This window comes from Pelodiscus sinensis, chromosome 6 (assembly GCF_049634645.1).
Source record: "Pelodiscus sinensis isolate JC-2024 chromosome 6, ASM4963464v1, whole genome shotgun sequence".
NCBI classification, from domain to species: domain Eukaryota; kingdom Metazoa; phylum Chordata; order Testudines; family Trionychidae; genus Pelodiscus; species Pelodiscus sinensis.
This window is the reverse complement of record NC_134716.1, coordinates 463990-491337: the sequence shown is the minus strand read 5'-3', so window position 1 is coordinate 491337 and position 27348 is coordinate 463990. Positions and strand designations below refer to the sequence as shown.

Below are 27348 nucleotides of genomic sequence, written 5' to 3'. Positions count from 1 at the left end.
GCGCTGTCGTTACTGTTTGAGCGCTGCCTGCAAAGAAACCCGCAGCTTTTCCTTGGCACGGCTATTGCTTTGTTCTGTAAATGTCAGATTCATATTACTTTTATTTGCCACATGTGGTTGTGAATTAATTACGTTCCGCCACTGCTGTTTCGCTTTATGGCTTGTGTAAATGCAAATATTCTTTTAAGGGATTACAATAGTTATCATTTATGAAGATGCACTAAATTAAAACTATTGCCAGCTTAAAATGACATACTGCAAAGAGACATTTAATTAAAATGGATTCTGATACATTGGAGTCTTTTGTTGGCTCCTGTCAGCGTCTTTGCTCCTGCATTACAGCGTGGAGCTGGAGTCCTTTTGGCGGGTGAGATTTCTGGAATCACCCCGCCAGTCCCTGCCGCTCGCTGTCTTTGCACTGCCGGCTCTGGTTATTTGTTGCTAGTGTCAGTGGTGTCACCGAGCGTAGCTGCAGGCCCTCGTCGAACGCGCTGTCGTTCTGTCGCACCGCTTTTCGTCTCTGCCAGAACACACATTTCTACAGGCGCACTGACCCCAGGAGCGGCTGTAACTCGCGGGGATGGCCATGAGGTAACTGTCCCGTCGCTTGGGGCGACGGTCTGCTTCGAGTGCTGCGCTGTCCCGCGGTGGGGCAGGGGGCTTGTGCACGGATGGCCGTGCGCGTGCTGCGTGGGCCTGGCTGGTGGCAGCGTGCGAGCTGAGCGGTGCGAGGGCTTCGTTCTGTTCCCGGCGCTGCGCAGTGTCAGGGGGCTGGCAAGTGCGAGCTGCAGGCCTGATGCAGTGACTCGTGCACGCCTGCCGCGTGACTCCCCGGTGGGCGTGTGGGGCTGGGCGCCTAAGGCTGGAGAGCAGGCCCACGGTTTCTCAGGCTGGCTCTGCCTGTGATCGCTGGCAGTTGGCCACAGCAGCACGGTTCCACAAGCTGCTCTCGCAGACAAGGGAACAGCTGCCGTGCTGGACGTTCTGTGCAGCCCTGGTCCCACCCCGGTGGGGCTCGGGCCCGTGTCTTGCTGTGAAGTTCAGTCGACGCGAGATGGGTCCCTGTGTCCCCTCAGTCCTTGCCAGCATCCTCGCTCAGCGCTGGGGGTGCTCTGAGGAGGACCCCTGCCCGCTGGAGAGCTGCCCTGAGGCCGCTGGTGGAACTCCGCTCCCCTTGCTCCCCCCGTGCCCGTCCGGCATGCCCACGCCTGGCGTGGCGGCAGGACAGGGCCGGCGGGGCTGCGGCAGCGCGCCCTCCCACCCGTGGAATTCGCACGTCGTCTCGAGGCAAGGCTGGTGGCGTGTCGGCTCTGTGTGCCGAGAGCGGTGCTGCTCCACCAGGGACGTGTGTGGGTAACCGGGGAGCAGCCCCCTGCCCACAGCTCCAGCCCCCTGGGCACCGCGCCGTTGTGTCTCGTTCTGAAGGGCCCCTCCTGCAAAGCGCCCGGGCGAGGAGGAGCCAGAGCACCCTGCAGGGCAGGCTCCCCAAGAAGGGGGCGGCTGGGCACTGATCTTACAGCCGATAACACAAAACTTTTACGTATAAGGGAAGTTGTCTCCCGTTTCTCCCGTTCGTGGCCTTCTCTCCAGTGCAGGCTTTTGAGATGGCTAGCGCCGGGGGGGGCTTTCACGCCTCTGCTGTGTAGTTTATAGAAGCACACGGCGCTGCGTTCGGGTTCCCCTCGGACTGGCGTTGCGATGCGGGAGATTCGCAGGCTCCGTGGTGCTCGGACGGACGCCGCCGCGAGAGGGGCTGGCGGAGAACGTGTCTGGTGTGGTCACGACCAGGGCCTCTCGCCAGACTCGGCGTGGCTGGCTGCCGTGGGAATTCTCGCCCATCAGGCCGTGCGCTGGGTGTAGTCCTGTGACTGGGGGGGTCCGTGTTTCCCCGGGGCAGTTGCGAGTCCCTGGGCGGAGCGGGGTTCCTGTCTCTCTCTGGCCTGACGGTCTGAAATGCAGCTCTACAGCACGTCTCCCAGAGCGCCGCGGATTGTCCCCGTGGCGCAGGCCAGGTGCTGAGAACAAGCCCGGGCGGGGGTCATCTCACACTGGACCGGTACCTGGTGCCGTGGTGTTGCTCTGCGGCGTGACTGCCTGTCAGGCTCCGTGTTGAGTGCAGACTCTTAGGTGGACTGTTAATCCCTCGCCAGGGCGCATGGTCCTCCCTATTGGAACGCACCCAGGCCTCTGGGCTGCTGCGGCCGGGGGTGCGCGTGGGCCGTCTCTGGCCAGCAGGATTGGAGAGGTAATGGTTGTCTCCTCCCCGTCTCTTGCAGCCCAGTTCAACGGGAGCGAGAACCGGCAGTCTTCTCCTTCGCCTTCCCGCGACAGGCGCCGCCAGCTCCGAGCGCCCGGGGGCGGCTTCAAACCCACCAAGCACGGCAGCCCGGAGTTCTGTGGGATCCTGGGGGAGAGAGTGGATCCAGCCGTGCCCCTGGAAAAGCAAATGTGAGTTACCGCCGGAAAGGCTCTGGCTCCGCCTGGGGGCGGGAGACTGTCACCAGGAACCGGGTCACCTGGGCTTCCCGGTGTGTCGTGCTGTGACACCCCCAGCGTGCACACCAGGAACAGTCGGAATGTCAGCCCCACAGCCGGACTCGCTAATTGTCGTGTGTAACTAGCGTGCTGAGAGGTGCCGGCAGCGGGTGGAGACGGCTCCTGATGCTCGGGAGCTGGTCTCTTCTTGGCCTGGCAGCGCCCGGGCCGGCGGCGTCTGGTCCTGCGAGTGTAGCGGCAATATTGCGGGCACCGCCCTGCCGTGGGCTGGCCGGTGTGACATTGCAGGGTGGCTTGTTCTGCACGCACGGCAGAGATTGCTTTTCCGCTCCCCCTCCGCACTCCTGGGTGAGATCGGACCGGTGCAGGGTGGCTTCTGGGCTCAGCTCGCCCAAGCCAAGCGGTAGGTTTCCGGCTCCCAGCTCCTCCCAGGAGAGCCTGGACGAGGCTTGCCCAGAAATCGCCCCGTCTGCAGGTAACTGAGGGAAACAGCCTGGCCAGCTGGCTTCCAGCACCACTTGGGCCCCCGTTCCCCGCTGGCCCCACGTGGCCTGTGTCCTCACCCCGCAGCGGCTGGGAGCCGTGGCATGGCGCAGGCGAGGGTGGTGCGGGGAGGAGACCGGTTTCTGTGCCACGTGTGGCAAGTCCTGGCACGCAGCCCGTCAGTGGCCGTTCCGCTCGCTAAGGGGCGGGTGCTAGAGCTTCTTGGCCAGGGCTCAGCTGTGACCGCGGGAGCAGGAAGCTGTTCTCCCCACGAGCCCCTCGTCGCACCCCAGGTCAGGCTCCTGGAGCGGCTGGGGCCAGGGTGAGCTCAGTGGTTTGAGCATTGGCCTGCTAAACCCAGGGTGGTGAGTTCAATCCTTGCAGAGGCCATTTAGGGATTTGGGGCAAAAATTTGTCAGGGATGGTGCTTGGTCCTGCTGTGAAGGCAGGGGACTGGACTCAATGACCTCTCAAGGTCCCTTCCAGCTCTAGGAGCCAGGCAATCTCCAGTAATTTATTTAGTAGAGCCGGTGCTGTGGGGTGGGGGCAGCCGGTCCCGCACGGCAAAGCAGGGAGCTGGGGCTGCAGGTGCAGGGCGGGTTCCTCCCTCGCCCTCCTTCGTGATGTCGCTTGGCGTCAGGGCGCCCGGTGCCCCGTGGGGGAGCTAGCGCAGCGCCCGGGGCGGAGGAGAGCGCCTGCTTCGCTCACGGCGGGTCTGGGACGCAGGCCTCTGGCCTGGAGCGGGAAGGCCCGTTCTCGTCCTGCCTCCTGGGCTCTCCTGCGCCAAACCCGTGTTTAGCAATCCCGGGGGTCCCCCCCCGTTAGATCTGTCGTGTGAGCACGTCAGTTACTTGGACTGACCCGCCTCTTCCACGGGGGTGGGGGGCGGGGGCAGAGACTGCCACCGTCCTTTCCTGCCATGTGACAGTGGCCCATGGACCCTTGCTGCTCACGTGCCCTCCAGTCGCCCCAAGCGCTGCCTGGGACTCCGCTAGGGGCGTCACGCACACCCGACGGACGCTCCCTCCTCCTCAAGGGGTCGCTTGCAGGGCAGTGGCAGCCGGGGCCCCCAGGGTCCTGAGAGGGGTGCGAGGTAGCGCTTGTGGCTGGAGACGTGGGGCTCTGCTCACTACCCCCCGCTCGCCCGGGAGCAGCAGCCTTCTAGGGGTGCCCAGCGCACTGCGAGGAGCGTTCTCCGCCCGCCAGCCCCCCCGCAGATTCCAGCGCTGACGCCATCTCGTGCTCTGTCGGATGAGACTTGCTGACTGACGGCTGCGCTGCTTTTGCTCTTTCCCAGATGGTATCACGGAGCAATCAGTCGGACAGACGCAGAAACCCTGCTGCGGCTGTGCAAGGAGTGTAGCTACCTTGTCAGGAACAGTCAAACAAGCAAGCACGACTATTCTCTTTCCTTGAAGTAAGTACAAACAGGCGGGCACCCGCGCTCCAACAGGGCTTCCTGCGGGGCGGTTCGGGCGCTTCCGCGGCGGGATCCGCAGAATGCAGGCCGGTGAGTGGCGGTGCCTAGATCTGCCGTGGGGCGCTCGGTGACTTGCCGCGGAAAGATCCGTCCCAGCAGATTCCGCGTGATTACCTAGCGAGGGTCAGAACCACGTCCCAGTAGACTGGACCCCCCGGCATCGTGGTTTGATGGAGTGAGTCTAGGTGCACTGGCCCGGAGACACCGGCAAGCGCCCGTCCGTTTGCCAGGGCCAGTCTGCGAGTTACTCTCCCGGGTGGCTGGCAGGTTAACATGTACGTCTGCTGAGAGCTGTCTGGTCATCTCAGCCGAGCTCCCCCACCTCCGTGTGTGAGGAGACACCAGAACCCCCCAGTCTGTCTCCCCTGCCGCAGGGAAGCCCCCCGGGCCTGGCAGCTGGGGGGGGTAGCAAGCCTGCAGCAAGCTTTGGCCAGCTCCGGGCGCAGGGGAGGGGCTGGGCCCAGAGTGCCCTGCAGGCCCGGCGGGGTGTGTTCCAGCAGCCCCGGGGACCCAGCGGAGAGCCTGCCCCAGCAGCGCTGCGTGGTTGTGGTGGGGAGTCCTGGCCGGGGCAAGGCGGCGCCTGAGCCCTTTGGCAGCTCCCCGCAGGCCGGCCGGCGTGGGAGCCCGGTCTCCGCTCTCCTGCAGGCGCTTTGCCCTCGGCTGAGTCGCCGGCGCGGGCAGGTCGGCTGTACACGCGCCAGGCCAGAGGTGCCCGGCCAGCCAGCACGCAGGTACCCCGGCACCAAGCGTGTTTGGGGGAGCCACGGAACAGGCTCCACCTGCAGAGCTGACGGCTCGGGGGGCTGCCAGGGCCATCAGTGCGTCTCAAGCAGCCCCGCCCCCGATCCCGCCGCACTCGCAGGCTGGCCCCCCTTTGCCGCTGGGAGAACACGTCCCGCGCGCTCTCCTGGAGCACAGACTCAGCCGCGGGTGGTGGGGCCCATGCGGGTCCCTGCAGCGCAGTAGCAGCTACCGCCAGCCCCTCGCGCAAGGGGCTGCACACACTCGCTAGCGAGCCCTTGGCGATTGCTTCGTCCTGAGCCAGAATGGCCCCGGGTAACAGGCTCGCTCGGGGGCGGCGCTGAGTCCGGGGGACTTGGTGCTGGCAATTCCCAAGAGAAGGCCCAGCCAGCAGCGTCGGGGCTCGGTGCTCCAGGGAAACCCCCGGGCTGGCTAGCCGGCAGGGCAGCCACGAAGGGACGGTTGTGGGAGTGCAGGGATCTGGGTGAGAGCTGTGGCCGTCGGCCCATCGGCCCGGACTCTAGGGGAGTTGCACAGCCCATGGGGCTAGCAGGTGTGAGCAGTCAGGTTTCCGTGCCGGAATTTCAGCAGTGAATTGGGGAGCTCAGGCGTGTGTCAGAGGGCTTCTGGCGCCCGTCTCGACCGCAGGCTTGCGGCAGGGCAGTGATTGTAGCTGGGGATCCCCCTGGCCTAAGTGCAGCAAAGCCGTGTCCACGGAGGGGCAGGCCTGGAAGTGCCTGGGTGCGAGAGGGAGCCGGGGGCGATGGGTGTGAGCCGAGCTACGCGCCTGGCTGCCTCGCACGGGGGCCAGCGCTCTGTGGGGTGTCTACGTCCTAACCCCTTGTCACCTGGGCGCGTCAGTGAAGGGCGGGGCGTTCCGCCTGGCTCTGCCAGTGACCCTGCGGCTGAGGTGGGTCCCAGCGTGCTCCTGCTCAGAGGGGGCGCGGTGGCTGCCCCGGCCGGCTAGCAGCCTGGCCCCCTTGTGCAGAGCTGTGGCTGGAAGGGGCTGTATACCGGTGCCTCTTACCTGGGGGGGGAGCCCCTCTCTGGGTCTGGGGGGTTGGAAAGCTGCAGCCCAACCCCCCACTTTCCCCCCAGGCGGGCCAGGGAGGAGCTTGGTGACCACCCACCCCCTTGCCGGGGCTGCCCAAGGAGGGCCTGGCGTTCCTGGAGAAGGCTGGAATGTCTCCTCTCCAGGCCTGGCCCCTGGCTGGTGGCAGGAGGGAGCTGGCTCTGCCCGGCGGCTCTGCCCTGCAGCACGGCCCCGGGGCGCTTGGGTAGGTGCTAATGGGCTCTCTCTCTCTCCCCCTTCGCAGGAGCAGCCAAGGGTTCATGCACATGAAACTGACCAAAACCAAAGAGAAATACGTCCTGGGCCAGAACAGCCCCCCGTTCGACAGCGTTCCAGAGGTCATCCACTACTACACCACCAAAAAACTGCCCATCAAGGGCGCAGAACACTTGTCCCTGCTTTACCCAGTGGCCGTCCGGACCCTCTAGCGCCAGCTTGGGCCCTGCAGTGGGCAGGAGGCACCGGCAAGCCACGGAGCAGGACGTGGCTGCGGTGACCAGAACTCGGAATTGGTGGCGAAGTGAAGACGCCCCGTCTTTCCTCTGCGGTGCATGCTGGCTGGTTGCCAACCGCAGCCCTGTGCGTGTGGCCACGGGCGCTGCTGTCCGTGGCTGCGCGAGTGGCGCGAGAACCTTCCTGTGGACAGAAGCGTTTCCTATCCAAAGAGCGGCCGTCGGGTAAATAACGCAGAGCTCCACCTTCCGCCAGGACACTCCCCGGGCCGCTCTCCTTGCTGTGCGGGGCCAGACCCTCTCCCGCCGGGGAGCGCCGTGCTGTCCTCGCGGGCGGGGGAGGCTCTTCCAGGCTCCCGGAGCAGCTGGCGCACGATGGGCGTGAGGCCGAGTCCCCCGTGCGCACCGCCCCCGCTAGTCCTGGTCCCCGCACTGGAGTCGCCTCGCCCGTGTGACGCGGAGAGCGTGCCGAGTGATTTGCCAGTAGCAAGGCGTGGTTGATTATTTATGACTAGGGTATGTAATTGACATAGTGGTTTAATATATATTTTTTATCCTTTTTTGGTACATTAATAAATCTGAGGGTTACTGTGTCCATGGTGCAAGCGTCGTTCCTCGGCCCAGGCAGGCAGGCGCGTCTCGTTCTCTTGCTGGTGCGGAGGAGGGTGCCCTCCGGCCGTGACACGGCGCTGGGCTCCGGCCATTGGAGGCCCCCTTCTTGTGTTGATTTTCTCTGGGCCGAGAACAGTCCCAGCGTCACCGAGTTCAGGGCCAGCGTAGGCGCCAGAGCGTCGCATCGGGACAGGCGGCCCGGGTCTCTCGGGCCCGGGAACCAGACTGTTCCGTGCCGCAGGTGGGACCAGGGAACCAGCCCTGCGTGAGAGAGGGGGGGCCCGGCCACGCCTAGCATGTGACCCCCCCGCGCTGCAGGGGGAGGGGAAACACCCCAGGGTCACTGCCAGTCTGATCCACCCAGGGGGATTCCCGCCTGAGCCCGCACACGGCGCCAGTCAGACCCTGAGCGTGAGCAGAACCAGCCAGCCGAGCTTCTGGGCCTGGGTCGGTCCCGTCCAGCCCCATCTCCAGCCAGGACCGTCCCTGGCGCTCCGGAGGAAGGAGCCACAAAACCTGTCAGCCCAACCCGCTGGGCGCGGGGACGGAATCCCCTCCTGACCGCCGCAGGCAGCCGGCTGCAGCCCTGGAGCATGAGCGCTAGGGACATGCGCTGGAAGAGCCCCCAGGGGCTGCTGAGCCCAGCCCTGTTAGGCCCCATCTCCTCACAGCTGGGTCTGTCCCACGGCCCCAGCCCAACCACCGCTCTGCCCAACAGGCCGGCGGGGGAACTCGTGTGCACGTGGCAGCTTCCCCCACCGCCCAGAGCTGCCCCCACCCCACCAGCTCCGAGGCACCCTGAGCTTGTGCCCCCCCAACCCCAGGAAAAGCCGTAGCCTGTCTCCCCGAAGGAGGGCCCGAGGCTTGCTCTGCCCCACGCGGGTGCCGGGGCAGCTGAGGAGCTGTGTTTGGGATCACGGCCCAGCCCCAGAAGCAGAACAGCACGTCCCGTCTCCGCAGCCGCCCCGGCGCCTGCCTGGGGCATAACAAACCCTGAGCCCACCTCCCCACAGCTGGCGCCGCATCAGCGCCAGGGAGGCGCCTGGTACCTGGAGTGGAGAGAGCCCCGCCCGGCTATGGGACTGGGCTGACTTCTCCCGCCAGCGCTGGCGTCTCAAGGGCCGTGGCTGGAGCACTAGTGGCCCGGCGGGGAGTCGGCAGCGAAAGCCGTGCTTGCTGGAGAGGGAGGCCCCAGGACCCGCCTGCCCGGGGGAAACGCAGGGAGCTGGCACTCGCAGGCTTGGCCCAGTGAGAGAAGGAAGGGCCGTGGCTCTACTCGGGCAGGGACCAGGGGGCTCTGGCTGGCTGCCGGGGTTTGACACGGCACAGCTGCCGGGTGGACACACGCACCCCCGGCCGCAGAGCTCTCAGCCTTCCCAGAGACAGCGCCGCAAGCCCAGGTGGCCAGAGGCTGCCCACTGGCACCGGACCGGCCGAGAGGCTAGACGCAGGGACCCTGGGGCGCCGCACCGACCCTGGAGCGCGCGCTCGGCTTCCTGAGCGCCACGAGCTGGGGGTTGTTGAGAAGGGAGTAGAGCAGCAGCCACCGGGTCCGGGCCTGAGGGGAGATTCTGGCATCTGCAAAGAAAGTGGCCCAGCGCCCAGCAGGCAGCGGGTCTGGATCAGTGCGTGCCCCAGGAACTGCTGGCCAGCGGCCCCGCGAGACGCCACTGCACACAGCCCTTCGCCGGCCAGGAAACCCGGTGCCACCGGGGCTGGCCCCACCACGCCCCGGGCAGAGCTGGTCCCAACACCCTGCTTTGACCGTGGGCAGTGCTGAGGAGTATGCACCCCCCTGCAGCCTGGCCCGTGCGGATCGGCTTCCAGCCCCTGCACCGCGCCTCCCCCCTCTGCTCCCCGGGAGCCCACCAATCGCTCTCCGGTCCCTGCCTGGAATCAGAGCGTCCCTCCACCTTCCCTCTGCCCCCGCCGCGTGGGCCAAATTCCCCCCACTCCACCGACTGGCGCCAGGGGACCGTGGCTCAGGACTGACACCCTCCTGCCCCTGGGCCCCCAGGCCCGCCTGCTGTAACCCTGGGACACTGGCACCCGCGGGACCCTGTGGGAAGCAAAGCGCCGAGCGGGGTTCTGGCCCTGAGTTTGCAGGCCGTGCGTGGGCCTCGGCGCTAATCTCGGACTGGCACAGGGCATGGCAACTGCGCAGCCAGGAGCACCGTGCGGCTCAGGGCATCGGCGCCGAGCGTCCCGCGCCCAGTGGCTCCCGGGGCGCAGGCACACGGGCACAGGCGCAGAGCGGCACTTACTGGAGATGCTGCCGAAGGAAGCGTATCTGGTGGCTTTCGGCAGGCTCCGCTCAGGGCTCCCCACCAGAAGAACGTGGCAGAAGCAGAGGAGGGTGGGGTTGGTGTGGTAGTGGTCCATAAAGAGCATCCCGACCCACGTGTTGAATCCTGCAGTGAAGGGACACAGGAGAGACCCACCGGGCTGTGCAGCTGGTTCCCTTCCCTACGGCCTGCGGGCCCCGTGCTGCTGCCTTCCTTGGGCACCGCCGCTCCCCTCGGACCCGCAGGCGCTTGTGAGAAGAGCACAGCTCGGGCGCCGGGTTCACCCCACTGCACAGACACCAGCAGCACTGCCTCCTCGCCCCGCCCCGCCCCGCCGCCCGGGCCAGGTGTGAGAGCAGCGAGGTGCTGGCAGGTGGGCGGATGTTTGCGCCTCTCCTGCGGGATGTGGGCCCGAGGAAGGAAGGAATCGTCTGACAGAACAGCCGTCACTTATACAAACGAGGCCTCCAATCAGGAATCAGAAACCGAAATCAGCAGCCAGCCACAGCACTCAAACAGCAGCGTCTGAACGCAGCCTGCAAGAGTTTGCAAGGAACGCTCAGGCCCCGCAGGCCTGCCCAGCGCCAGGCCATGGCCGTCTGCGTGACTCGACCGGGAGCTGCTCGCAGAGCGTTGGAAGGAGCCGGGCAGGTTCGCTGCGGTTCTTCGCAAGGCTACACTCACAGCTCCAAGCACAGACAAGCGGCTGATCTCCATTGGAAAAGCCCAGTGTTGGGGCTTATTCTCCGGCAGCGTCGCCTCTTTGAAAACAGTCACATCATTACCCCTCCCTCTTCAAAGCAGGCCAGGGCAGCCTGGGCTCAAACCCATCGGGGCCGAGTCTGGGGCCAGGCCTGCGTGGCCGTGGAAGCCTTCGGATGCACAGGCTGTTAGGTGCTTGGCTCAGAGGGGCGCCCAGTGGGTCTGTGGCACCCTTGAGACTAGCTCCCAAAGGTGGAGGAGCCTGAGCTCCGTGCGCTGACCCCCTGCGCCCGACTTGCCCCAGGATTGGGTTTCGCCCAGCAGCTTGGGAGCCGATACTCTGCGAGGTGCCGGGGGACCCTCGGGTGCATGAGGGAGGCCAGGCGCTGGCCTGGCGCAGCCCTTCAGGGCACTATATTGTGCTTGCTGCTTGGCTGGGCAGGAAGAGGCGCCTGCCGGTGAATCGGGGGTTTGCTGGACGCGTTGCACTCCGCGTTGTGAGCGCGCTGGCCCGGCCCTTACCCGTGTCAGCCCCTTCGTAGCCTCTCTGCAGTATGGTCCTGTCGATGCGGGCGATCAGCCACGTCCCCAGCAGGGCGCTGCAGAGCAGCCGGGACAGGCAGGCCCCCAGGCCCAGGAGCACGTTGTAGAAGAAGAGGAAGTAATTGAAGTTGTGGAAGGCCTTCCTGCAAAAGAGCGGAGCCGCCTGCTCACCCGGCGCGAGCAGAGGTGGGCAGCGCCATGCGGGGCACCCAGGGGCGAGCAGAGGTGGGCAGCACCACGCGGGCCATGCGGGGCGGGGCACCCAGGGGCGAGCAGAGGTGGGCAGCGCCACGCGGGCCATGCGGGACGGGGCACCCAGGGGCGAGCAGAGGTGGGCAGCACCATGCGGGGCAGAGGCGGGGCACCCAGGGCAGCACCAACAGACTTGTGCGCAAGGAGAGAGAACCCAGCGTGCCACCCTGCCATGGCTAGTGCGCGCCCAGCACAACTGCAGCGGGAGGCGCGTACGCAGCAGCCTCGCACTGGCGCCAGGGCTGGCCTCGGGCCGGAGCCATCTCCGCGGGACTCAAAGAGCACCGCCTGGCCCGGGCCTCTCCCCACGGCTGGAAGGTGCCACGCCCCCGAGCACGGCCGTGGGGCTCGCTCCCGCCGGTGCGACAGGAAGGCCGGCTCGAGCCCACAGCTGCCGGCTGCAGACCGCGCGCAGCAGGACATGCGCTGCCCGCCTGCCCGCCGCAGAGGCCATCGTGGCTGGGTGCCCAGCAGCCTGCGAGCGGGACGCCGGGTCCCAGGGGCGCTGGTGGCGGCTGCCAGGGCCGGTAAAAGTCCAGTGACGCAGCGGGGCTGGGACAGGCTCCGGGCTCCGTGCACTGCCGGCACCCACACCCCAGCTCTGAAGCTGAGGCCAGTGGGAGCCATAGGGATGGGCCCGTGGGGAGCCGCCTGGTGAGCCTCTGCCTAGGAGCCGTGCGGGAAACTTCCGGGAGCTCCCGAGGTACATGCTGCCCCTAGGCCCCACTCCTCACCCCTCCCACACCCCAACCCTGTGCCCCCCCCAAACTCCCTCCCACAGCGCGCACCCCCAACCCCCGCCCAGCCCAGAGCCCCTCCTGCCCCCCAAACCCCTCATCCCTGGCCCCACACCCCATCTGGTGCTGTCACCCCCTTCACCCCAGCCCCGAACCGCCTCCTGCACCCCAATTCCATCCCCCTCCCCGGGCCCGCACTCCCAGCCAGAGCCTCACCCCTTCCCGCACTCCAGCCCCTGCCCCAGCCCGGCGTCCCCTCCTGCACGCTGAACACCCCCAGCCAGAGCCCTCTCTGCTTCCCAAACCCCTCACGCCCAGCTTCTACCCCCAGCCAGAGCCCTGCCCCAACCCAGGGAAAAGGAGCGAGGGGGAAGGGGACGGAGTGAAGCAGGGTGAGACGTCAGGGAAGGGGCGGGGCCGCGGGGAAGGGGCGGGGCCGCGGGGAAGGGGCGGGGCAGTGCTTGGGACGGGATCAGTTGTGTGCGACCTGGCGCTGGACTAGCCGAGTCCCTGCACTCACAGCAGGGTCTCTCCGCGCTGTAGGGACCACGGCCCCTTCCCCTTTGCTGGCCGCAGCAGCCTGTTCCAGGCCCCTCTGGTGCCCTCCCGCCGGGGGCTGGTGTTTGCCGCGCAGCCCTCGGCCCGACAAGCGCCGCAGGGGGAGCCGCAAGCCGAAGGGCTCTCTGCCCCCACTCGCCTGTTATTGAGAGCTAGCGGCTTCTGCTCGTCCGCTGGCTGGATCCTGGGCTGCAGGAAGAAGAGGGCAGCCACCCGGACTTGTAAGAGCACGAGCCCGACGGCGATCCCCGCGGCCAGGCTGGGAGGGAGAAGGAAGAGAGGCAGACCCGTCCGTGTGGCTGCCAGCCGGGCCAGAGCACGGCAGGTGTGAAATGGCACCGTTCTGCCGGGCAGAGTCTGACGCCCACGTTGCACCCCCAGGCTCCAGGGACCAGGCCTAAGGGGTCTGGGAACGACTCCGACGGAAAACGTATTGAACTGAATTCAGCGCTGGACCCAGGCTGCCCCTCCGTCCTGTTGTAGGGGTCTGGGACCGGGAAAAGAGGGAGCGGGGGGAACTTCTGGAGGGGACGGGGGGGCCTGGCTCGGGGGCGGAGCGGAGGGGCGCTGCTGGAGGGGGTCTGGCTCGGGGGCGGAGCGGGGGGGCGCTGCTGGAGGGGGGTTGGGGGGCCTGGCGCGGGGGCGGAGCGGAGGGGCGCTGCCGGAGGGGGGTTGGGGGGCCTGGCTCAGGGGCGGAGTGGGGGGGCGCTGCTGGAGGGGGCCTGGCCCGGGGGCCTGGCTCGGGGGCGGAGCGGAGGGGCGCTGCCGGAGGGGGGTCGGGGCCTGGCTCGGGGGCGGAGCGGAGGGGCGCTGCCGGAGGGGGGTCGGGGCCTGGCGCGGGGGCGGAGCGGAGGGGCGCTGCTGGAGGGACCGCTGAGAGCGCCGCAGGGTGGGCACGGCCTAGCGTGCGCCCCGGGCCCCTCCGGGAGGACTCTCGCTGTGCCAGAGGCTCCGTCCCAAGGCGCCCCGCGAGCGTGGGGTGAGCCCAGAGCTGTGCCAAGCCAGTGCACTTACATTGTCAGTCCCAACTCCTTCGCCACTTCCAGGCCTTGGCCATGGTGTATCGGCAGAACAACAGCGTACATGATGAACATCCCGAACACGCACTGCACCGTGTGCAGGATCAGGTACCCTGGAAAGGAGAACACACAACCCTTACTGCGAGACAAAGGGCGACCGTGGCACGTGGGCTTGCGCTGCTGGGGGCACGTACCCCATAACAGGTATGCGATTTGCCAGCCGGAGTATCTTGCTATTGCTGCCTGCATTTACAGAAGGACAGAGCTTGAGTCAGCGCTGTGGGTTAACACCGGGGGCGTAGAAGCAGTCCGAGCCGCCCCACTGAATTCCAGGTGTTGGCAGGACGTGCGCTGCAGGCGGGGAAAAGCCGCGGGAACTTACCACGCTGCGAGAAGAAGAAGGCTGGTGAAATCTGACGGGCAGGAAATGTTTCTCCCCTGCCCACAGCCGCTTCATGTGTTTTCTGGATAAAGGTGGCAAAGTTAGTTTACAGAGTTTTGCACAGATAAATGGGAGATTTATTTTTTCACAGCTTATAGCTAGACACGATTAGATCACGTCTGCAAGGAATTGTGCTGTTTGCAGTAATGACCCTGATTAGATGAAGCTGAGTTGCTCTGAAGCCTCTTTATTCTAACTGGATGGGTTCACGTGGTTTGGTTTAGTCATTTAGCTTCGTTAACAAATTCTAGGACACTGGAGAGCTGTCTGTGTGGATGAGTCTTGGCCACCCAGCTGCCGTGGCGCAGACGGGCCACGGCAGTTGTCCAGCACGGGGCCGGGCTCAGGAAAAGGCTGAGACCCTGGCTCTAGACCAGTGTTTCCCCACCTTTTTTATCCCTTTTAAAAAAATTCTAAGTCCCCCCCAGTCCCTAGAGTTTTCAGACGCACAATATTTTTTTCTACCATCGCAACACATTTGTTTAAACAACTTCATCGTAGCCGGGCAGGCGATGGAATTTTTGGGTGCAAAAAGTACAAAACTAATAACGTGTTGTCAAGCTTAGAACAAAAATTCCGTTTTCTCCAAACGTCAGTTGTGCTGATGAACCCCCCGACTTCTCTCGAGTGCCCCTGAGGGTCCTCGGACCACTGGTTGAGACACACTGAGCTTGAGCAGCCAACGCCCGGGCAGAGTGCACTAGTGCTCGATCAGCTCGCTGCTGCTGGAGGACTCGTGGCCCGAGAGACCTGAGCTGCCTGGGCGGTTCGCCTCCGGCCCGTCCATACCTGTAGCAGGCCAAGATGTGGAACACGTAGGTGATGCAGGTCAGGGAGGCAGCAAAGACGGTGAAAAACCAGACACCTGCGGAAAAGCCGAACGTGTTCTCTGCCGCTCCCACGGCGGGATGGCAAAAGCCCTGTGGCTCAGCTCAGAGCTCTCAGCTACTGACCCACAGGGAATCACAGGGCCACACAGCCAGGGGCGCCTCGGGGCCACCCTGCCGAGACACAGGCTGGCTTGTCTCACCCTCTCAGGCGGGGGCTCCAGCTCCAGGCCAGGCCCCCCCTTTGGCTCGCTTTGGGCCGGGCAGCCAGGCACTCTGAAATGCTGCGGGTGAATTACAGCGCGGAGCCCAGCCCAAAGGCCTGGCTCAGAACCGTGGATTCGAGTCCATGCCTGCACCGGCAGAACAGGGATCCTGAGCGCCTGGCGGTGCACGTTCCCCGCCACTGCTCTCCCAATGTGCAGCGGGGGTCCCTGCTTGCCTGCCGAGCCCGGGAAAGGAACAGCCGCGCTGCCTGTCTGACACGGGGAGACCTGTCCACTGGAGACGAGGGGGAGCTCCCACTCAGCTTACACATACCCGCGGCAGCTTTCGGCCTCTGCGCCGCTTCCCATGGGCGCCCGAGTCAGAATGAGACTTCGTGGGAGGCCCTTTGGTTTGCCCCACTTCCGCCACCTCCCTCTCTTGGAGTCCTTATTCGCTTTTTCCACACCTGTCATGATGTTATAGACCTCTGTCCCATCCTCCCTCAGTCTCCTCTTTTCTATTTTACGGGGCCCAAAATGATTTTTTAAATTTCATTTTGTAGGAAACGTGTGTATGTGTTCATTCCCACTTGCCGCTGATGTGCCAGTCACAGCAGGTGGCCCACTGCCTAGCAGGGGCAGGGCCCAGCCTTAGAAGTGTGTGCTCAGTCTGCTTTTGAAAAGGGATTGCCCTCACGCCACCTTTTGTAAGGACAGCTCCGTACCTTGCAGGACATTAATAAACTCTCCCAGCCACGGGAAAACGGGGGAAAGTTCTTCGGTGCTATTGCTAAGTAGGAAATGATTTTCCATTGTCGACTCCAGTGCCCTCAGCTGTTGGAACGATTGCTTCTGGACGAAAATCTCAATGACAATAAACTGCGGGAAAACAGACACAAACAGCAGCTTAGCAACCTAGTCACTGGCCACTTCTGCAGAACAGCACTGCGTGCCTCATCATCACCGGTGACCCCATTCATTCTGGCCGCGACTCTGTGGGAACCTGGCTGGCTACATTTGGTTTTAAACACACATTCTCTTCCATAGAGGGGATTCAGCTCAACCTTTCAATGACAGCAAGGGGGCGCAGGCAAGCTTTGTCCCTCAGACAACGTGGTGGGAGTTTATCGCCCCGGAGTCTGCACCAGACGCCGAGACCAAGAGGCCCAGAATTAACCAGAAGACATTTTATAAATACATTAGAAGCAAGAGGAATACCAAGGACAGGGTAGGCCCACTGCTCAGTGAGGAGGGAGAAGCAGTAACAGGAAACTTGGAAATGGCAGAGATGCTTAATGACTTCTTTGTTTCGGTCTTCACCGAGAAGTCTGATGAAGGAATGCCTAATATAGCGAATGCTACTAGGAAGGGAGTAGGTTTAGAAGATAAAATAAAAAAAGAACAAGTTAAAAATCACTTAGAAAAGTTAGATGCCTGCAAGTTACCAGGGCCTGATGAAATGCATCCTAGAATACTCAAGGAGCTGATAGAGGAGGTTTCTGAGCCTCTAGCTATCATCTTTGGAAAATCATGGGAAACGGGAGAAATTCCAGAAGACTGGAAAAGGGCAGATCTAGTGCCCATCTATAAAAAGGGAAACAAGAACAACCCAGGAAACTACAGACCAGTTAGTTTAACTTCTGTGCCAGGGAAGATAATGGAGCAAGTAATTAAGGAAATCATCTGCAAACACTTGGAAAGTGGCAGGAAACAGCCAACATGGATTTGTAAAGAACAAATCATGTCAAACCAATCTGATAGCTTTCTTTGATAGGATAACGAATCTTGTGGATAAGGGAGAAGCGGTGGATGTGGTATACCTAGACTTTAGTAAGGCATTTGATACGGTCTCACGTGATATTCTTATCAATAAACTAGGCAAATACAACTTAGATGGGACTACTATAAGGTGGGTACATAACTGGCTGGATAACTGTGCTCAGAGAGTAGTTATTAATGGTTCTCAATCCCGCTGGAAAGGTATAACAAGTGGGGTTCTGCAGGGGTCTTTTTTGGGACCGGCTCTGTTCAATATCTTCATCAACAATTTAGATATTGGCATAGAAAGTACGCTTATTAAGTTTGCAGATGATACCAAGCTGGGAGGGGTTGCGACTGGTCTGGAGGATAGGGTCATAATTCAAAATGATCTGAACAAAGTGAAGAAATGGTCTGAGGTAAACAGGATGAAGTTTAATAAGGACAAATGCAAAGTGCTCCACTTAGGAAGGAACAATCAGTTTCACGCATACAGAATGGGAAGCGACTGTCTAGGAAGCGGAGTATGGCAGAAAGGGATCTAGGGGTTATAGTGGACCACAAGCTAAATATGAGCCAACAGTGTGATGCTGTTGCAAAAAAAGAAAACACGATTCTGGGATGTATTAACAGGAGTGTTGTGAGCCAGACACGAGAAGTCATTCTTCCGCTCTACTCTGCACTAGTTAGGCCTCAGCTGGAGTCTTGTGTCCAGTTCTGGGCACCGCATTTCAAGAAAGATGTGGAGAAATTGGAAAGGGTCCAGAGAAGGGCAACAAGAATGATGAAAGGTCTAGAGAACATGAGCTATGAGGGAAGGCTGAAAGAACTGGGTTTGTTTAGTTTAGAAAAGAGAAGATTGAGAGGGGACATGATAGCAGTTTTCAGGTGTCTAAAAGCCTTTTCTCTCCCTCAGCCTGCCATGAACAAGGGGAACGCCCTTTGGCCTGGCCGGAAGGTGCCCCAGTCAGGTTGCTGGCCAGCAGGTGCGCGGTTCGGGGCTTACGGGAGCCAGCGGCCCTGGCAGATGTGCGGCCAGTCCTGGGTTAGTTAGCTGGGTGAGGTTTCAGCCTGGCTTGAAATGGTTACAGGCAGGCGGGCCCCGCGGGGGCAGCGCTGCTCGGGGACACGTGCCGTGTACTTACAAGGTAGAGGCAGATGACGGCTAGCACGGATGTGCCAATCATTCGGCCGGGGAACTGAAAGCAGGCGTCCCACTCGTACAGCTTGCGCCGGACCCAAGACTTCTGCGCCTGCCTGGGAAGGGAGGGAGACGGGCAAACAGCCGAACGTCAGTGCTGGCGCAGGGACCGAGCGCTGCACCGGTGGCACTTCCAGGGCCAGATCCCGTCCACCGTCATTCCCCCCTTTGCAGAGAAAGAGCCCACCACGCCCTCCTAGCCCCTCCTGGCCAGGCCCCGCCGGGCTGCCTCCCGTGCCACAGCCTCTGCGAAGGGCAGCCGCAGGCAGGGGCTCTGAGTCGCAGGCCAAGCAGCGGGGACGTGCTCTGCTCCCCGCGCTGCCTGCCGATGCCGTGCGGGGGGAGATGGGCAGGCCCAGCGGCCAGAGAACCGGCCTGTCCCGGCTCTCCCCAGGCGGGCGCGTCAGGCAATAGGCAGCAGCTGGTGCAGGCGCCCGGGAGAACCCAACAGGAACGCTGCAAGTCGGCGTCCTGGGTCGGGCCGCGCTCACCGCTCGGGGGGCTTGCGGAGCAGACGCTTCACGTACTGAGCCTGGGGCACGGTCAGGAGCCGGCTCTCCTCCTGTGGGAAAGGGGCACGGTCAGCATCTCGGAGAGGCGCCCCCAGGAGCACCCGGGGCCCATCGACCAGGCGGGGCGGGGGCTGTGGGAAGACCGGCCGTGTCCTGCCGGCGGCACGGAGCAGGAGAGGGGAGGGGCGCGAGCAGGCGCGGGAGGCGAGCAGAAGGGCAGGACTAGCGCCACGGGGCTCAGGGCTGCCCTGGGGAGCGGCCAGCCGGCACTGAGGTCCGTCCCGCTGGAACGGGCACCGTCCGCACGAGCTGCAGGCAGCCCGGACTCCCCCGCCCCCGCCTGGCTGTGCCCTGCCGGGGGCCCCTCGGGGACATGCCCGCTGGGCTGGACGTCCAGGGGTGGCTGGCAGACGCGCACCCAGCGCTCTGGGTGAAGCCAGCTCTTGTTGCGGGCGAAAGGGGCCAGGCCTCGGGGAGGAGTCTCCCGGGGAGGGGAGCGAGGGCTGAATGAGTGGGACGCCGCTACCCAGGGACACTCACGCGTGGCACGTCCATGTTGAGTCGCACCCGCAGGGCTTTGGCAAACATCAGGGCAAAGCGGCCCAGCAGGAACACCAGGCACAGCAGGGACGGCCAGTAAAATATGATCCTCTCATAGTCTCCCAACGCCTGGCCAGGCAGAGCAGAGCGCACCGTGTCACAGAGCTCCTGCCACGCGGGCCAAGCCACGGGGCACGGCGGGCATGAAGGGCAGGTTGTATGCTGGCCGTGACCTGCAGCCAGGCACGCGGACTGCCCTCCACCAAGACCAACGGGCCACTCCTGCCCCTCTCCTGGCCTGTGAGCCTGGCGGCGCATCCCCCCTGCCCGCCGCCACACCGGCCACTCGGCTGCGTGGCCCTCTGCCCACTCGCCCCCGCACGAGGGCAGGGGCGGCTCTCCCCGGTTGGTCATGTACTGCTCGCTCTGCAGCCCAGGCAGTGCGGCTCAGGCCCACGGCGGGGCCCTAGCTTCTTCAGGGGATACACGTCCTCGCAGGCGCACCGGGGCTGGCGGGGGGTGCTCTGTCCCCGGCCGTCCCACAGCCCGCGCAGGCGTCTGGTCTGCGCACACTCACAGGACTTGGTGTGCAAACGCGCAGAGCCCCAGGCGGACACAGAATCGGCGGGCGGGCGGGCACCGAGCGGATCGCCGGGGGCTGCTGGGGTCTGGGTGCAGAGTTGTACCCGCAGCGCCCCACGGCCGAGATCACCGCCCTGGGTGTCTGCGCGCAAGGCTCTCCCCTCCCACGGGCAATGCCAGGCTCTCTCTCAGGGCCCCCGTCTGGGGCACTCACTCCTCTCGCTGGCCTCTCCGAAGCCAGGCAAGGCTGTTGTGCACCCTGCTCTTCCTCGGCACGGGACGGAACCGGGGCTCGGAGGAGCTGACTCGCTAGCCAAACCTCCGCTGTGCCAGTGCCCCGGCACCATTACCAACACGAGGAACGTGACGCCCTCCTCAGACAGAAACACACTTACTTGTCCGTGTGGGCACTGCGCAATGTAGATCATCATGGCTGCGAGCCTGGAAAACAGCCGTGTTACTGGACTCCGACTGCTGTCGTTACAGCACACCCGGGCTCGGTGTGCGACACACCCGGGCTCGGTGTGCGACACACCCGGGCTCGGTGTGCATGGCCGGGCCTCTGACACAGGATTCCCAGCCCCCATCTTGTCATCAGAACACCCCATGCCTCTTTGGAGGGAGCGAGGCAAACTTCCAGACACAGGTTGGACCTCCCTGGCCTGGCACCCTGGGGACCTGACGGGTCATTTCTGGCCTCCCTGCAGCTGCCCCACTGGGCTCCCTGCCGTCCCGGCAGCCCTGGTGGGTGGCGAGCTGGGCTCCCTGCCTCCCCAAGCCCCCGGCACCCTCCCACTGCGTTCCAGTCTGGAACCGCCCAGCCCATGTGCGCTGCAGGGCGCAGTGGTTAGCGGGCTCAGAGCCAGCCAGCACATGAGCGCACACTCATGTAGCCGGGGAGCGGGGCTGGGTCTCAGTGCCCATGGCTTACCAAGTGGAAGCGTAGCAGAAGCCCAGGACAGAGCCGGCGACGTGGGACTCCGTCGAGAGGCAGGCAAAGAGCGGGAAATGGGAGAGGCCCACTTCAGTGCCGCCTATGAGAAGCACAACGGCTGGAGGGAAAGCACAGGGGGCGCGTCTCAGCGTGCGCCACCGCCGGCACAGCGCGCACGTTGGCTAGCTCGGGACACGGCTGGGAAAGCGGGCCCGGGCCGGGGCTGTGGACTCGCACCCGTGTCCCTAGGGCCCCGGGACTAGAACCCAGGCTCTTGTCTCCTCTGCCGGCTGAGAAGTCGCAGCTCTGCACGCGCACAGGCCACCTCCTCACACACAGGACGCCCTGAGGCCACTGGCCGTGGAGGGAGCCGGAAGGTCGGCACTTCTGCCAGCAGATTCGGAGAGAATGACAAAGCCCCGTGGCCATTACATTGCTGATCCCACCCCTGCCTTTCCCAGCCCCCCCAACCCACACGCTTCAGTACCGTCTAGCTCCCCTCAGAGACCAGACTAGTGCAACCCCTCCCTGGCGTTAGCAAGTGCAGGGCTTCGGCACTCCCTGGTGTGCCCTGGCCATGGAAGCACTTACACCACAGGTGTGAAAGGAGAAGAGTGTCGTACACTAGTGCCCCATGCTCTAACTCCACAGTGATCGCACACTAGTGCCCCATGCACTAACCCCACAGTGATTGCACACAAGTGCACGGTGCACTGACCCGCCAGACCGCGGGGGCCTGAGTCACCCTGGCTCCAGGGCTCGTGTCTCATGCACAGTGGTCGCACACTAGTGCACGGTGCACTGACCCGTCAGACCGCGGGGGCCTGAGTCACCCTGGCTCCAGGGCTCGTGTCTCATGCACAGTGGTTGTACACTAGTGCACGGTGCACTGACCCGTCAGACCGCGGGGGCCTGAGTCACCCTGGCTCCATGGCTCGTGACTCATGCACAGTGGTTGTACACTAGTGCTGGATGGAGGCTCGTTGCTTTGGTGCAAGTGCTTCAATGCTGGCCTGTTTGTGCCTCTCGAGTAACTAACCCCCCACCGAAACCAGCACTGACCTTGGCCTCTGGCCGCCGGAGCTCCTAGGAGCGCTCCTCTCTGCACACGTACCGAGGGGCGCCACTCGGGTGCCAGATGGCCACTTCCCAGACGGACACCCCTCCTGCAGCATTACGGCCTGAGGGAGCCAGCAGGCCTCGCCAAGCGCCCTGCCCAGCTGGCTCCTTCCCCGGGGCTCAGGCTGCTCCTGTGCCACCCCAAAGCACTAGACAGCCAAAGGGCCCCTCCCCGCTGGGCGTGTGGCCTGCACCATACCTTGGGCCCAGCGGGGCACCTGCAGCGGCACGTAATCTTCCAAAAACAGGAGCATGACCTTATTGGCCGTGGCGCCGAAGGCGAACCCGAAGGACCACCGGTTGCTGAACGTCCCCACAAAATCCAGGGGTCTGTGAACAAAGAGCAAAGCCTGCAGCTGACTCCCCTGCATCACCGACAGCGGGCCTGGACTGAGGAGGGCCGGCCCGAGCCAGGGCAAGGCGGCCCGCACCCCGAATGCTGATACTTCTGCTTCGCCTGGGGGCTGGCGAGCCTCGGCCCAGAGCTGGGCAGGGAAGGGGTGTGGAGCTCAGCTTCCGGACTGCGAGCTCACCCCCCCGCAGAGCCCAGCCCCGCGAGGCCCGCTCGCACTCACACCACAATGCCAAAGCGGCCCTCCAGGAAGCGCAGTTTCCCGTCCGGCCAAGTCCTGCTGGCTCGGCGCTCGAGGAAGGACAGCACCGCGATAATGGCAAGCTGCAAGGAGAGGAGAGCTGTGAGCGGGCGTGTCCGGGCCACGGGCTCTCGGAGCAGGCACAGGGGCTGGGACCACGGTGCTGGCACAGACGCCCTGGGCTGGGCCGAAGGGAGCCCCGACGCCAGGCCACGCGCTCTCGGCTGTTACGTTGGCAGGGTCACGCCTTGCCAGAGGCCCCTTTTCCCACGTTGGCGCATGGGGGCTCGTCCCCCCTCGGCCTGGCGGCCCCTGCCTGCCCTCGCGGGGCGCGTCTGGGACCCGCTGCGGTGGGGGCTGCCACGCTCCTCAGGAGAACCCCGGGCAGTGCTCGGCACCAGGAAGGGGAACACGGTGTGAGTGAGCGCAAGGGAACCGCTCCTCTGCGCATCCCCCCCCCCCATGCCTGGCCCCCAGGCTCTCGGGAAAGCAGAGCTCCTTTGTGCCCGGCCCGCCCAGGACTCCCTACGGCTGCACACGCGACTGAACCCGTTCCCCGCAGCAAGACTGCCACAGGACGCGAACCTGTGAACAGGACACAGGCGGCCCTGGAGGGTGTGTAAACTCGCCACGAGGGACACGCCGGCTGGGGGCTTTGGGGCGGCTTGTCCCCCCCAGACGCCGCGTGCCAGTGTGCTGCAGTGTCCTGTCCGTCTCACAGCACGGCTTGTGCTGGGAGCGCAGAAGGAAACGGCCCCTGCCCACGATGCAGGAAGCAGCCCCTCTGCCCTCGGCTCACTCACCGACGGGATAAGGGAGTAGTGCAGCAGCAGCTCCATGTCCACTGAACCCTCACAAGTGCCGTTGGTCTGCCAGCTCCTGAGACACAAGAGCAGACGACGGCCTGTCAGTGGCGCCCCTCCCGGCCCTTTCCTGGGGAGCGCGCAGACAGTAACTCAATGCCCACAGGGAAACCGCCCCGCCGCGGTGGGGGCTCACGCCCGCTCCCGACACCGCGATGCGGCAGCCAGCCGGAAGAGGGTCTGGACTCCAGCGTGCCACCAGGCCGCCCACGCGCCCGGGTTCCTCAGCCCAGAGTCAGTCCTGGCCAAAGCGATACCCTGCCCATGTGGAAAGCCCTGCGTGCGACCAGGGGAAGTCTCCTGCAGCCCTAGGCCATAGGGAAGGCGGAGCTCCGTTCTGCACTCCAAGCAGGGAAAATCCGGACTGTCCTCCCGTCCGTATGCGCTTGTGAGCTGGGTGTCTGCTGCCACTGGACGGCTCTCCGGCAGGGCTGCAGGCATTGGCCCTGGCTTGCCCCAGGGCAGGCCCCTCACCTCAGCGCGGCGCAGAGACGAAAGCAGCCTGGTATTCAAAGGGGCTGAGCTCCTGCAGCTCCCACTGCACTCAGAGCCCCCCGACTTAGGGGGTTAGATATGGACGGAGGGGCCAAGGTCGCCAGGAGCCTTTTCAGAGCGCCGCTGGCGTGATGCTCGCTGCGCTCGCATTAGCCCTGCATCACCGCCGGGGGACCCGCAGCTACCCGCACACGGGCCAGCCCTGCTCCTTCTCCCGGCCGGCTCCTCTTCTAAGGAGTAGCTCTCGCGCAGCTCCCGGGCGGTGGCCTGCCCAAGTCAGCTCTGCACGCGCCCCCCTTCTCCACACGCGCACCCCCTGGAGTTCAATGCGCGCTCGCCACTGCGTGAGCGGGACAGGCCGAAATGGGCCCAGGAAACGCCGGCAGGTCCCCGTCCCTGCAGGCTCAAAGCTCCGTTCATGGGCACAGGGCACTGCAGCGAGGCCTGGCACACACAGTTCACGGGCCAATGGGCCACGGTTCTTTCAGTTGCACTGGGGTGGCTTCCTCCGAAGACCATGAGTTTCACTTCAGCAGAACTGAAAGCAGAACTCGCACCAGCATTAGACATCTGCCAAGGCCCCTCCCTGCCGATAGTCCCAAAGCACGTCACAAGCTCCATGGACGAGTGCCCCCCGCCGGGGCTGAGCGCAGCAGGACCGAGGTGAAGCAGGCTGCCCGGGGTGGGGAGCGAGGGGGTGTGGTCTCTCTCCCGCCAGACGGGGATCAGAAATCCAGAGACAGGAGTGCAAACAGGACTGAGCTCGGAATCGGACCTCTGGACTCCAACTGTGGGAGCAGGACTCTGGGAAAAGCCATGACCAGAGGCTTAATGTCCACACAGGACAGACCGTCCTTCCTAAGTTGTCCCCTGAAATCCCCCAGCTCACTGCAGGGCCTGCCTTGGGAGGGGGACGGGAGCTTTGAATCTAAAAGCAAGCCAGAAAGTGTTCTGTGGTGCAGATGCCCTAGCTGGCAGCACAAAGAAGCTTTGCAGGTAATAGCTAAGTTTGATCAGCAAACTACCTGACATCAGAAAGTTCAAATTTAAGCCCTCCAGAAAGAAAGGTGGGAAAAAAGAGTCAAACCTGAAACTGAGAATCTAAAAATCTCAGGATCTAAAAACAAGCAAGAAAAAGGATTTATGTTTGCACAATGCTAAACATGAAAACAGATTCAAAAGGGGGTCTGTATAAGCAAAGATTTAAAGATGCTATTAACAAACTGATCTCAAAGAGAAGTAGTCTAAAGGAATGCTTTTAGAAAAATGGTCATTGGAAACACAACTCACCCTGAAAATTCTCCGGAGTTACAGTAATAATGCTTCTTGGCTATTCTCTATGCATAAACTTGACACAGCAGAAACTTGCTAACCTAGTCTGCTGTACAAGAAGAAAACTGAAGTACACCTCCTGAATGTGATGATTACACAGTGGGGTAATTCACCCAAAAGAAGGGGTAGAAACCACTGAAACCTGTTTTGCCTACAAAACAAAAATATGTAACTATAGGAGTAATTGTAAGCAAAGAGAGGAGTGAAAGCATATCTGTAAAAGAGAAAGTATGTAAATAATAATGTGCCACTCCCAAAGGGGTAGAAGTATGTTCTTTTTTTTTTTTTAATCTTTCAGAAAATCAGGACAAGCTGGTACCAGCTGAACACCCTATAACACCATGGATGTATTGTTGCAACAAAGATTGTTTTATGTTTTGTGTTTGTCTAATGTCTGTCTGTCTTACTAGCTAGTATACTGTGTTAAAAACAATACTGCGTTAGGCAGGAAGGTTTAATAAGCATTATGCATTTTGAGTGTATTTACAGACACCAGTATCTCAAAAGAGTACAGGCCAAGGAATTTGAATCTTGCTAATTGGAAAAAGTGGTAAAGGTTAATTTAAAAGAAAAACTATGCATGAAGCACAAGGTTTATCTATTGATAAAAAACAAACAAACTTGAAGGAATAAACTTAAAGCACAAGGTTATATTATAGCTATGTGAAAACATTGGATAAAAAAAAATCAGTGTTAACTGGAATGTTTAAATCAACTTTCCCCCTCTGACAATTATGCTATTGTTAGCAGGGAGTTTATGGGATCAATACAGGAGGCATTTCTTTCAACTCCCTGTGCAGCAATGTATATGATGTAACTATATTTTACACATAAGGGTTGGTCACTCAGACTTCCATCTTATTGCAAAATATTGTTTATTAAAAGTGTTGCTGGATAAAGAGAATATTTGTTGAATTACAACCACAAGCTCAAACTGCTTCTCATATATCACCATTAATTAGTTATATAAAGTGTGACCCACTCAAGAATTGTTCTTGAGGGGTCAAAAGGGGGACAATGTGGAGAAATCCCTGTGATATTATACTTTGTATTAAGATCTTGTCCTTTTAGATCTATCTTTAAGTGTTCTTATAGAATCTCTGGAACATTTCTCCTATAACTTTGTATTCAGATATACAGATCTTGTAAGAAAAAATGTCTTTTGAGCTCTCCCCTTTCCTTGATTGCCCTGTTGCAATGAATGAGGTGTGAATGGAGACTGAAAGGGAAGCACCTCCAGCAGCAGTTGCCAGGGTGGAGAAGGTCTGGGAGCCAGAGCTAAGACAATACCTGCAAAGTGAGCTCATTAAGAAGACTGGACAGACAGACGCCTTGGGAGTCCAGCAGCAAGTGCCTGCCCTTGGAAGAACTCTCTTTGAAGCAGCATTAAGAAAGGCGAGGTGATGACTAATTGGCTGCATGAGAGGGATAAATAGGAGGCATCTTGCAGAGGGACCCCGGGTTTTCGTCTTGTCAACATGGGAGCATCGATCCGGATCGGCAGAAGCCTGGCTCCACCCTCTAACTCACCTGGCCAGTGCAATTAGGGGGAGCAACTGTTGGTAACAACAAGACGGAGTGAGTGTGCTTGTGAGTGTGAGTGCGTGAGTGTGATGTGTCCTATGCATCTGATCAGTACTGGTTACTCTGTGTGTGATCAGTACATGTGGCGCGTTGCCTTATCCCCAGGAAAAGATCCAGCCCTTCTTTGCAGTACAGCGCCCTGCCATGGCCATGCTCCTTTCGCTCCTTGCTGGACTTGTGGCTTATTTTCTCCTAGTTCCCCGTTGCTCCGGCGCAGGCAGAAAACGAGCCTAGATTTCGCCGGCCAGACCTTTCACTTTCACAACGGGGCACTCTGCCCTTGCGGACCCGGGAGAGGCAGGTGCCCTCGCTCCCCCGCCAGCCCACCCCAGCATCCGCGCACGTACCAGGCCCCTCCAGAGGGCATCCCGGCTGGGCAGCGAGGGCTCCACGGGACGCAGACGGCCGGAGCAGTCACTCGGCGGCAGCGTGCGCCAGGCGCGGTAGCACAGCTCGTCCTCGGGGAACGCTTCTCCGCTGCTGCCCTGGGACCCTCTGCCGGCCCGGGGCGCCTTGCTGCAGCCTGCCCCTCCCCTCCCCTCCCCTCCCCGCCTCGGCTCGGCTCGGCTCGGCAGGAAAGCAAAGCTAAGTAAACATCCTGCCAGACACTGAGCCCTGGGACGCTCCAGGGTAGGAAGTGACATTCCGCTTGGCTGTGCCGGATCAGGGGCTGATTGGCTGCCTTCGCCAGGTCTCTCGCTGGGAAATGAGCCTCTCTCTGCACCCACCCTTGCAAAAATGCACGTGTGTGACACATGAATCAGGGCGTCAACAGTGCGGGCTGAAAGCCTTCCGAGCTGGAGCCAGCTCCCTCCCAGCCTGCCCTGCGTCTGTGATTGCTCCTCTTTGAAAAACCTGACACCCAAGTCTTGTTCATGGCCAAAGAACACCAGGCGCCTTTCCGCTCTCCTTGTGCTGCGGAGAAAGG

At 62.4% G+C, this 27348-nt stretch overlaps 2 protein-coding genes across 3 annotated transcripts in view; one reads left to right on the top strand and one right to left on the bottom strand.

Annotated features, from left to right (window-relative positions):
• SHB (SH2 domain containing adaptor protein B) overlaps positions 1–7317 on the top strand; it is a 34538-nt gene extending 27221 nt beyond the window's left edge. For both annotated transcript variants that reach the window (XM_075931227.1, XM_075931226.1), the window contains 3 exons: positions 2277–2448; positions 4277–4396; positions 6517–7317. In XM_075931227.1, coding sequence (XP_075787342.1) covers positions 2277–2448; positions 4277–4396; positions 6517–6700 — 476 coding nt within the window. In that variant the 3' untranslated portion in view covers positions 6701–7317. The remainder of the gene's footprint in view (positions 1–2276; positions 2449–4276; positions 4397–6516) is intronic.
• Positions 7246–27106, bottom strand: LOC102454495 (stimulated by retinoic acid gene 6 protein-like). Its single transcript, XM_075931751.1, has 18 exons — positions 26768–27106; positions 22950–23025; positions 22129–22229; positions 21753–21883; positions 20432–20552; positions 19820–19941; positions 18919–19364; positions 18358–18428; positions 17811–17922; positions 15633–15786; positions 14664–14739; positions 13815–13896; positions 13627–13675; positions 13428–13545; positions 12549–12672; positions 10846–11005; positions 9601–9747; positions 7246–8914 (listed from the first exon to the last, which is right to left on the bottom strand). The coding sequence occupies exons 1-18, from the start codon at positions 26785–26787 to the stop codon at positions 8778–8780; spliced, it is 2247 nt and encodes a 748-aa protein (XP_075787866.1). The 5' UTR covers positions 26788–27106; the 3' UTR covers positions 7246–8777.
• Positions 27107–27348: the final 242 nt, after the last annotated feature.